At 41.4% G+C, this 11,787-nt stretch overlaps 1 protein-coding gene across 1 annotated transcript in view; it reads left to right on the top strand.

Moving 5' to 3' along the window:
* The window catches only part of adgb (androglobin), a 34,569-nt gene continuing 22,782 nt past the window's right edge, over positions 1-11,787 (top strand). The window contains exons 1-11 of the mRNA XM_084031147.1: positions 1-129; positions 644-803; positions 892-984; positions 2,065-2,136; positions 2,378-2,554; positions 4,687-4,826; positions 6,455-6,541; positions 8,072-8,244; positions 9,892-9,968; positions 10,988-11,162; positions 11,567-11,660. Coding sequence (XP_083887273.1) covers positions 65-129; positions 644-803; positions 892-984; positions 2,065-2,136; positions 2,378-2,554; positions 4,687-4,826; positions 6,455-6,541; positions 8,072-8,244; positions 9,892-9,968; positions 10,988-11,162; positions 11,567-11,660 — 1,313 coding nt within the window. The 5' untranslated portion in view covers positions 1-64. The remainder of the gene's footprint in view (positions 130-643; positions 804-891; positions 985-2,064; positions 2,137-2,377; positions 2,555-4,686; positions 4,827-6,454; positions 6,542-8,071; positions 8,245-9,891; positions 9,969-10,987; positions 11,163-11,566; positions 11,661-11,787) is intronic.

Raw genomic sequence — 11,787 nt, 5'->3', positions numbered from 1 at the left:
GACAGGCTGGTTGGCTCGCCTTCTTCTTGTTTAAAACGCGTGTTAATGTTTCACGCCGAGTGTAATGGCCTCACAACTCAAGAGGAAGGAGTCCTCCTTCAGTAAAGCCTCACCCGTGCGACAGGCTGAGTGAGTTGGGTTGGCTAATTAGCAACAGCGTTAGCAATGTGTCATCAAAATGAACCAGACTAGCTAATGTTAGCATTCTGGAAGCTAGCTAACCGTGACAGAACGTCACATTTTAACTGTGGCTGTTTCATTGAGTAAAATAACACAACTATGTGACGCTAGTTACATTCTAACGTTGCCTGTCTATCTTGTGCTGGAAGTCAAAAAGCCTAGCAGTGATTTGTGAAGAGATGTGGTGTGTGTGTGTGTGTGTGTGTGTGTGTGTGTGTGTGTGTGTGTGTGTGTGTGTGTGTGTGTGTGTGTGTGTGTGTGTGTGTGTGTTAAACACCCAGTATGTGCTAATTAATGACAAAAACTACCACCATTACGAGCTAACATCACTTCCACTATGAGAGGGTAAACAGGGATCTCTAGACTGATTCTCTGCTACTGAGTTGACTAATTTTGCTGCTAAATATTGACTAAAAGGATGCCAGGAACCGATGAAATGAATAGTCGTGTGTCATCGTTTCAGAGCGTCGCCTCTAGCAGCCAGTTCCAATGAGAGCCTGGGAGGTGCATGGAGATGCAAATTTCCCATTTGGCCCGAGTGGAATGATGCAGAAGTGAACAAGGAGAAATGGGACTCAAGTAAAGGATCCGAAGATGGAAAGACAAACAAGAATCACAATGCTGTAAATGGATGAAATGGTTACATTTACTGTACAGCGACCTGGAAAATTGATAAATTCATATCTCATTCGCTATTGTTTGCTTTTGCAGCCATTTTTTGAAGATCCTGAGGGGAAAATGACCCTGCCTCTATCCTTGAAAGTGCACTCCTGGAAGCGTCCTGCAGAGTTTATTGTCAACGCGGTAACCTTCATGTTTCTTTGTTGATTATATGGCTTTCTGGGATAGTATCTGTCTACAAAAATGATATTACATTATGATAAAAGTGGTTTATGGATTGTTACCACACTATATAGCAGTTGAAACACATAACAATAATAAACAGGGGCCATGATACTGTCATGTACAAATACAAATAAGTGCTAATAAGGATTTATTGTCACCTGAAAGGAAAAATGTATTATATTTATTGGTTCAAGTAAAGACCTGCTATTTTCTCCCTCTCATATCACTGTAAATCAAATCCAAGGATTGTTGGATTAATGTTTGGAAGAATTAACCAATTTTTGGAGCCCTTTGTGGCTATTTTATTAAAAATGTTGTAGATTAAAGGACAAATAGACAGGAATTGCATAGACGGATTAATCGTCAAAAAGTAACTGTTGGTCGCAGCCATTAGATGTATTGACAAAGTGTATTTCTTTTCCACAGAGTGTGAAATGTAGCTAAGCGAATCTGCTCTCTAGTCGCCTCCCAATGAAGTTTTAATTGCATGGCTCCCCTTTTCTGTTACCCCTCTCTGCAGTGCAGTATTGAGCAATTACCGGAAGCTTCCTGCTTTTTGAATTAGCCCATGCCAGGTCATAAGCTGCCATTGTGCTCAAGATGTCAAAAGCATTCATTAATTTCATACAAGAGCAACGCGAGCTAATCACAAAAGCAATCAGCCTCGCAGATGCAGGCGACGCGTCGGCTCTGCTGTGAAACTTTCTCTTCGTCAGTCTGTACCAGCTTGTATTTACGAAGGGAGATATTTTAAATTTGGATCTCACTCCGAGCTGCTGTGATGATGAGAGAAAAACCTCCCTGGCCTCCAGCTGATCTCTCATTACTTTACACCTATTAATTCATTTTTAATGAGTTACATGGTAACGTCTATTTACTTAGTTCAACATTCATGTTGTTATTATAATTGATGATTCTGATATGTTCGGATGCTACCACACGGTGTAACAACCTGAGTTTGTAGTCATTTTCCTGTGAATGTTTTAAAAATGTATCATTCTGTGCCTACAATGAAAAGAGTGATCTACTTTATTTTAGGATCCCACTGTTGTTGAAAATCAAATGACCTTTGACCTCAAATCCCCCAATGATCACCTGATGTGCAGTGAGGTTAGTGTCAACTTTTCTTGTGCTACTTGAACGATTGCACTGACTTTTCGGTGACCAGTATTGATCAGCGCTTGAGGGTGTGATTGAGATGTCTGATGGGTTCACGTTTGAATGACAGAAATGAATCAGAGTGTGGTAATGGCGCCTATTGACTTTGTGAATGATTGATCTAAAGATTGGTTGGTATTTGTTGAACTCATGATGACCTTTCCCTCCCTTCTCTCCTCCACCTATAATCAAGCTGATGAGGTGGATCATCAGTGAGATCCATATTGTTTGGACGCTGCACAACGGCACGTTTGAAGAACAAGATGGTTGGAGACCTTGGGAACACATCTACTCGCTGTGTAAAGTGGTGAAAGGTCATGTGCCGCTCTACAACAACCATGGGAAATACGTGGTCAGACTGTACTGGATGGTGAGCCTGACACAGACACACACATGCACAGCCTTTCATACACAGTCATTTAAGATTTAGTTTTTAGAAACTCAACATTTCTGACTCCTTCAGAATGTCTTTTTGTTAATTGCACATTTTTAGATGCACACTGGAAGGAATGGATGACCTAAAATGGCATTTTATTGTTGGGCAGACACGACTCAGTATGATGCAGCAGATGAGGGGGGGGGGGGGGGATGGGGATGGACTGAGGGATTGGGGGATGGATGAGAAAGTCTTATCCAGAGCTCAAATCAATCAGTCTCACTACTGTGCCAAAAGCGGCCAGGCTTCATATATTGCCTGATGAATAGATAAGACTTTGCTGGAGTCAACTGGTTCTTAGAGAGCCGGGCTCAAGTCGGGTATCTATGTCCAGTAAGTCCACGGGAGCAGACATCATATTGATTTTATGTGAGTGTGTTAACGATTATACAGATTTTTGCTTCTAAGTAAATCTCATCATTGCAGTGGGACACAGCGTGAAGTTACTGGCTCGCGAGCACCCGTGTGTGTGTTGCTTGCCACCGACCTCTAAGTGGTGGACACTACATCACTGTGTCATTTCAGAAAGGGAACTTCTTCCAGCACAACAATTTGGGTCAGCGAGAGAGAGAGAGTGAAAAAAAGACGGCGCCAAAAATGATGGTGTTCTGTTAACACTGTGACTCTTGCCTTGACAAACAAGCATGACACGGTTGTAGGCAGCAGTCCCCGTGCCAACCATAGCACGCTAACAGATGGTTGTTTAGATGGCATTAAGCTCCCAGCCCCCCACCGGCTTTTCCCATTTCCTCGCCTGTTTTTGCTCATAGGCTACTCCTTTTCTTCCCTGCTCATTTAAATCTGTATTGTTCCACACCAATATTTCTCCTTGTTCACGCCGCTGTAAATAACCATTACATTCTCATTTTCTCACCCTGTGTTTTTTTTTTTACTATTCTACAAGTCCTCCCCTTTTTCTCCTCTTTCCTATAACCTGCCCTTTCACAATGTTTTGCGAACACATGGAGCTCCTCCTCGAGGCGATGGTTTGACAAGAAGCTTGAAGAACAAGCAAAAAACACTGTATATAGTCTAGCATGCGCATACTTCTCTTATAGATAAGGAGAGGCGCAGCTATGAACAGACAGTCAGATTATCACCTGCTTGTGCTGCTTTTTCCTTCCAAGCAGTGTGAAACTGCCCCAGATGGCCAGTAGACAGACTACGCCACAGACAGCATATAACGAGCTCCGACACCAAACAGGATATGCAAGCATAGGGTAACTAATGCTAGGAGAGGTGTTGGAATCTGGGGGGGGAAATGTGATCGTTGTCACACCTGTGTCACACTGTGAAATTGGAGGCAGTAGAATCAGCAGTAGATGTGCTAGGGGCCGTTATCGTCCTTGGGCAATCACATCAGCTCCTCTGTATCAAGCGTCAACCTCCGGTTCTGAGGTTTGTCAAATGGCCATGTTAAAGTGGAAATAAACATGTTTACAGCCTGGTACAAAAACTATTTATATGAGTCACCTGAGAATTCTGCCGGGAAAGCAAATAATAGAACACTATGTTACAGATTCAACCTGTTAATGTGTAGTTGACGATACCAAACGTCAGTGTTGGCATGAAGGCATACTTTTCCAAAGTAAAATTTAGGATTGTATCGCTACCTAATGCACTTGCATGAATGTGATTGGATGATGATAGTCAGCTGATAGCCGACCTGATGATGCATCAGTGAAATGACGATGATATGCATGGATGAATCGGCTGATGGCTGATCAGCTGATGCCAGTGCCACTTCTGTGCTCAGCCTGAAGGCAAATCTCCATTCTGGTGTGACAGACAGAGTTGTGAATATAACCGCAGCTCAAATATCAATCAATCAGTGCATATAGCAAAAAGCATTTTCTGTCAGTTTCAAGATGTTACCCCACTTTTATGATTTTTGAGGCATAAATAAAAAAATTCCAGACGTAAAACGCTAACGTTAGGCTATAAACTACACCACGGGTGCATGACTTCACTTCACCACCTCCAAGTTAAACTTGACTAGTGTTTGCTGTGATGACTAGTAGTCTCATTGATTGTTGTATAACCTCTAACATCTCCTTTGCTTTTAGGGTTGTTGGAGGAAGATTACAGTGGATGACTCTATGCCATTTGATGAAGAAAACAACCTCCTTCTGCCCGCCTCCACCTGTCAGTCAGAGCTGTGGCCGATGTTGTTGGCCAAGGCTCTCATTAAGGTGTCCAACACAAAGTGAGTTACTGTGCAAATCACAAGGGAAACATACATAAACATCTCAGTTCAAGGTGTTGGGAAACTGTTATAATAGTCTTAAATCAGAGGGCTGAACAACAGACTTATTCCAGAGTATGTACCCACTGCAGTAACAGACTAGAGTTGATCCGCGTATGGAGAATGTAAACTCCACACAGAAGCTGGAAGCAGCTTTAATACGTCATTAAATCTACTTATGTCAATATCTTTTTTTTTTATCTATAAAAATACAATCCATTATTTCCACTGACAAAAATAGTCTGAAGTCGTATATACCAGCTGATACAACAAACAATCTGCCCATATGACTCATTGGCAAGAAAGAAATGTGATCGGAGCATCTCTAAAGGTTGTATTTGCTACACTTCTTTCTCTGCTGGTGTAATGCGTGACTGAAAACTGTGTTACAATCCAAGCCATGAGTTTTGTGATCCATTGCACCCCGACTAATAAGCTCCAGTGTAAAAATACACCACACACTATGCACCCTTTATACTAGTACACTAACCCTGCTTCAGTAAAGTGGGAGGTACTATTGGAACTAAGTGGTAATGCATTGCTACTCAGTGATTCACGATGAACAACATTTCTGTTAATACACCTTACCAAGGTTAATGAAGGAGCATTTTAAATCAGGGTTCAGGAGGTTAATTTCCTGACTGACACACATGTCATGTTGAAGCTAATGAAATTAGTGCGTTTTGCTGATTTCGCCAAACCTCCGCCTCGCCTAATCTCGGCCTTGGGCTGTCTTAAATTCGGTGACAGACATGCAGTGTGCGCGTCCGTGACGGGGCGACATGGCGTGTGTAAAGGTGGCTGTGTCCACAAAAGGTCGGGACATAAATGTTTCATCCAAAACAGGAAACAAAGGAGCCTTTCTTCCAGTGAATCATTTATGATGCATCGTGAAAGTTCTTCATAGTGAACTAGCACTAAACTTTGCCCAGGTGTCTGCTGGGTCTCCTCAGAAAAGCAGTAATGATTTTGACAGCTCACTAGTCGGGGAGTATTTTTTTTGTAGAGGTTTTGATCTGTGACATTACTGATCAAGTTATATTAATGTCACTTGGTCTGATAACTGTGGACCGATTAGTGCTGCTGCAGCCATCTGTTTGAACTGAGAATTGTGTGCGAACGATACACAAACACTCCTCAAAATCAATTTGAGAAACTTCAATAGTAGTAACCGTACATGAATGACAAATATCGAAATGTAGAACATAAGCTGAGCTTGTATCCTTGACGTTCAGTCACACAGACTAGGTAGAAAAGGTCCAGGTTCTGTTGACTTGCTTGTGCTTGTGATGCTGCATCACGTTTATCAACTTACCGACGGACAAGAGTCTATTTGAACACCCCATTCTTCGGTAGTGACATCTGTTTTTGTTGTCAGTTGACTCGCAACATCATTGTCATGAGTTAAACCACTTGAGCACCGAGCATATTTGCAATTTCACATATTGAAACCGTGAGCTCACAAGTTCCATTTGAGAACAGTGCAAATGCCACTATGGGTAGTTTGAATGGACTCACTGGTTGGTTGCACAGTTGTCTCTCTGTCTTAATTATTTATTTATTTTTACTGTTCTTTGTGTGTCTCTCAGTGTAGTGTCCGAGGTCTCCGGGGAGGTGGGTGAGTTCACCTTCATCCATACCCTCACCGGCTGGATCCCTGAAATCTGTCCATTAAAGTAAGGTCCTCATTGGTCTATTCTGGTACCTCTGGCTTCTGCATCTCTTGCTCTAAATGTTGTACATAAACATCCCTCATATCACAATAAAGGTAGCGGCACATTTCCTTATTTTATAAAGTATACTGGAACAAAGAGGGAGAGAGGAGTGCATCTGTCTACAATAACATGGAAAGTCACTCCATATGATAAAGGGGGAGGAGAGGCAGTATGGAGTGGAGAATCTCAGCTTGTCAGTGATGGAACTTTAATGGGGGAACAGTGTTTTGAAGTGAAGCTGGGGAGTGTTGTTCTCTCTTGCTCAGCAGGTTAGCTGCTGTTAGTGGGTCGCCTGTGAAATCTATCAACACGTACAAGCACTGAGCATGACCGCGTCTGTGGTGCGGATTGATTTGTGACAAACGGATTTGTAGTCATATATGCACACACACACACACACACACGATTTTATTTACATCATCTCCTAATTTCAACCAGCATTTCTACAAAAATTCTCTATTTTTTTGCTGTTGTCCTCGCATGAATAAATATTTAAAAAAGAGTCAATATTCTGCTCTGGTGCATCATTATCAGCCACTGGCTCTACCTTCCACAACTACTGAGCTAACAAGTTGGAGTTAGAACTATTCAAAAAGGAGAAGTACATAATGCAATCCAAGCCAGATTTCAACCCTGAGTGAGCTGCTTTGTCATCAGCTGTGGAGACAAAAAAAAAAACACAGTGAAATTTTTTTGAATATCAGATTTTCACGTGTCCTCCGCACATTAGAAGTAAGGCTGGACATAATTTAAATGGTCACTAAAACTTACAAGTAAGTGTTATTCTTTAAACAAAATAACATGACATTTCACACATAAACATTTTGCTCATTATTCTGATTTGCTTTGCCCAATGCTGTCAGGAAGTGTCCTAAGGCGACCCATAAATCTGGCATGGTAAGGAGGCTAGGAACCGGGTCCAACTCCATTGCTCACTAGAATCTTCAAAATGTGTCTGGGAGGTTCATTTTTGTTTTTAAATCTTTGTTTTTTTTAAAAATTTGCATTTGAATGTGTTCATGCTGTTTAAAAAAAATGTCGTTAAAGAATTACATAAGGCACTTTGCATTGCCTTTGTGTATGAAATGTGCTATACAAATACTTCAGTAGAGAATATCTTCTGAAGGATGTGTCGAAGTGGAGAGAGGATTGCTTTACGTGCTTTGTCATCAAGCAAGAGAAAAATGTTTATGAAAGTACTGCAGCCCATTGTATTCAAAACAGAGGGATATACACAGTAACGGGAACAGAAACTGCTATAGAGTGCAGAAATAGTAGATTTCATCTGGAAGTCATGGTGTTGTAAGCTCAACAATAGACATGACGGCTCAACATAAGTACTCCTTCACTTATTCCAAACATTTACAATCAACAAAACTCCGAAATGCAGTTGGTTCCAACACAAAAAAAGGTATTAAAAAAAAGAAAAAGAAAAGAGTTGAAAGTAATAATAATGTAGCCTGTAACCTGGTTTATTTTACCTCCTCTCAGGTCTACATGCACGGGAAAAACCTGGGATTTCTTACAAGACACCATCCCCACATTCACACACCAGGATGAGAGTTTGCCGGAGATGAATCCGCAGACTGCAGATCCACCTGCAGGGAGAGATTCCACCTTTAATAACAGTGAGAGTCAGCTGCCGAAGCAAGAGAGAAGTAAAGGTGTGAATTATTATGCCATAGTCAGACGCACACACACACACACACACACACACGCACACACACACACACATGCACAAATTGAGAAAGGCATACAATTATCCTCACGTGCATACCCGGGAACATACATCTCAATTACACACTCTGCTTGCACATTTAAATGAGTGAGTTGATTAAATCAATCATCCATTAGATTGTGATCATTTGTAGGCACATTATACTTTAGTACAGCTTCTTAATTTAGCAGCGGGTTCTTTGGAAAACTGTATAAATGAGTTGTGTGCCTGTATATATGAACTATACAGTATATTTGTATACAATATGTATGTGAATGCGCAGTGTGGAAATCTCTATTTTCCCCCCTCTACATTCATAATTCAAGCACTATGGGGCATGACAATTAATATTTCATTGCCCAACAGAAACTCATGCTTATCAATGATTCAATTCTCTTTCGATTCTCTTATTCCAGTTCTCACCCGTATACATTTGAACATTAATATTGCTTGATTTATTGAGGACGGGGAAAAACTTCAGGCCTAAGTCCACTGACATGCCTTATTACAAAATACCCTAATTCCTCAGCCAGTGCCCTTCTGCCCCTTTTCTTGTTGTTTCAAGCATCACTTCCTGTTTTCCCAAGCTCATGTATTATGAAGCACGGGGAGGGATAATGCGTGTATGGCGGACTATAAATAAACCAGCAGAGGGAGTAGTGGCAGGGTGAATTATTTGGTGTTCCTGCTGGGCAGAAGAGCCTCCCGAGTCCACTGTGGTTATGGCAAGAGTGAAACACGTCCTCAGAGAAGAGTGTGTGTCTTGGAGTTGTTTCAGGTCATGATGCATACAGTAGGCTTTATTAAGGTTCTGCAATTAATTTAAAGAAGAAATGCAACACATTCACATCAACGTGAGGCCGAAGTATGAATTACATTTCCTCACTCTTGCACTCATATTTACCCACCTGCTCATTCTGCCATTAATCTGTCCCTCGGGGGCTCTCCTACAATTCCTCGTGTTTACAATAGTTAAAGTGTTGGGTATTACCAACATATTGTAATAACATGCATGCACAATGGCTGTTACTTCACAGAACATACGTCCTTTAGGGAAATGAGTCACATACAAGCATGCAAACACAAAAAAATCCCTGTGATATTCTTCCTCGCTGTTTTGGTGCCCAATAGTATTCCATCAAATGAATACATTGGAATGCATAAATCGCTATGCAGCATGGGAACCACTTCTCTATTCAATTCTTAATGGGTAGCCTTTATATTACTGTAGCAGTGCTCCCATCCCTCTTCATCATCGTCCTTCAAATTGATTTTCCATGTCTCTCGTCCACATGCTCCTCATACCATATCCTCCCTGATGCACCATATGAGAGGGAGAGGGACATCCACGATAGCCTAGATACTCTCTCATTGCCTTATTTATACCTGTGGAGGCCAATAGTGCTTTCACATCTCCAGGCTTACACTTTACATTGATTTGGTAACTTTATGAGCCTTACTTTTCTTTGATAGAAGGCACCACGTTTCACTGTATCAATATGTCCATATTAGAATGTGTGTGTTTATCTGAGTTTCTTCATTCCTACGGGCTTTACCTGCACTTACATCAGTCTTCTTTGTGTGCGTTTGTCAGGAACCCCCGGGGTAGTGGTCTGTGCAAGCTACTACCCTTTACAGCCATGCAACAATTACTTTGGGTTTGGAGGAAAGGTACGTCTTTTCTCTTTTCGTTTCTATCTTGTGGCTATGTTTATCGCAGGTTTGGATGCTTACAGTAGAATAATCTGAATGCAATATGGCCAAAATGTCTACAGGATGTGGAGAGGAAAAGCAAAATCTACTCTCTAATAAGGAGTAGTATTAATGACCTACACAATACAAATTAGAGTTTCTTGCTTCAGTACCGTGACGTATTTCAGAGTGAAGGATAGGCAGGCAGGACATAACGGAAGAATTTGATTTGAAAGATTAGCTCATGACCTTCTCTCTCTCTGTGCAGAGCCGAAGTTGCCGATTGAGTGATGGATGGATGTCATATTATTGGTTGAAACTGGCTGGTTCTAGCTGCTGTAAACATGCGTCATATTTTGTTTTCTAGGAAGAAAAATATAATGGATTGTCATAAAAATAGAAAGAAATTGTTCTTTTTGCGATTGTTTTGGCATACATTGCTAAAGTGCACGTTATGACAAGGGCTGTGATCTAAAATGGTTCTAAAAGGCTTTTTTTTTTTCATTTCAGCTCAAATTTAAGATTTCCCCTTCATGGGGACATTCTCGCTCGTTTTTGTGTTGATATAATTCGTTTAAAAAATGGTGGAACTTATATGCAATTAACTCACACATTCAACAATGGGAAAACATATAACTGTGTTTCAAGTTCTTAGTCACCTCTGTCATATGGCACAGTGATGTAAAAAATGTACTGGAGCCCCAAAGTACCAGTGGGTGGTGTAGATGAAACAGAACAGCGCTTGTGACCTGGGGCCATGGTGTGTTCTATTTGGATGCTTCGCCTCAACAGGCTTCACTTGTTTTATTATTTACACCCATGCTAAGGCTAATTGTTTGACAGGATTTCTTTTTGTTGGAGGTGTGAGGCGACAGTATATCACCTCCACTCTTGATTACAGGTGACAGTCATTTTCAATATGGGAGAATACATTTTAAATCTCTATTTTTGAATGCCCATGAGAGAGTGCTGTGTTTATTTCTGTGAATTTCTCTAAGGCTAATTCCTCAGAGATTTTTCGACGGTACGGCCTCTCCTTGCTGTACAGCCACATTGTCCTGTTGACAAGAACCCGGGCATGCCCGCTGGAGGCACCACCCAAACCTCCACCTGTACCCAAATGGAAACTCATCCGCCAGCGAAAGAAGATCACGGTCACGGATGAACCACAAAGTGAGTGAGAGACAGGAAACGAGATCACGTTTGTAAAAAAAATAAGTGTTCAGGGGGAAACCAGGAGGAGGATGCAGGGGAGGATATCAAACAGATAGAAAAGCACAAATTTTGTGAGTGTAGGTGAATGTCATAAATAAATATGACTGGAAAGTGAGTGCTAATGCAGGCGATTTAGAACCTGCAGTACAGAGGGCATACAGTACTGCATGCTGAAATGAAAAAGGAGGAGGATGGTTACAATATTTCTGTAATGAAAATAGCTGCTGGCACAGGCATATCTGACATCAGCTGATCTCTGGATCAAACCAAAAAAAAAATTGCAGTAAAAAAGAGTCAGAGTGTGGAAAAACAGTTCTGGAATGCTGTGTGAGATATTTCTTTCCCTTTTTCTCTTTTTGCAGAGCTTCCTTCGTCAAAACCAGAGCAGTTCATTGAGGTTGCCAGCGCTTTTCTCTCCTGTCGTGTCGAGAGCAGCAGTGGCCCAATCCCTGAGCTGTGTGTACACTTAACTGATCTGAAACTGAGAAATGAAACAAATATTTTCTGTTGCCCTGCTCTTCTATTGTTTTAGGTAAAGAGCGTTTCCCTTTGCTATACTCGCTAACCTTCGCCGTGACCTCAC

Source organism: Eutrigla gurnardus (genome assembly GCF_963514095.1).
Source record: "Eutrigla gurnardus genome assembly, chromosome: 16".
Classification (NCBI taxonomy): Eukaryota; Metazoa; Chordata; class Actinopteri; order Perciformes; family Triglidae; genus Eutrigla; species Eutrigla gurnardus.
This window is presented reverse-complemented; position numbering and strand designations above follow the sequence as displayed.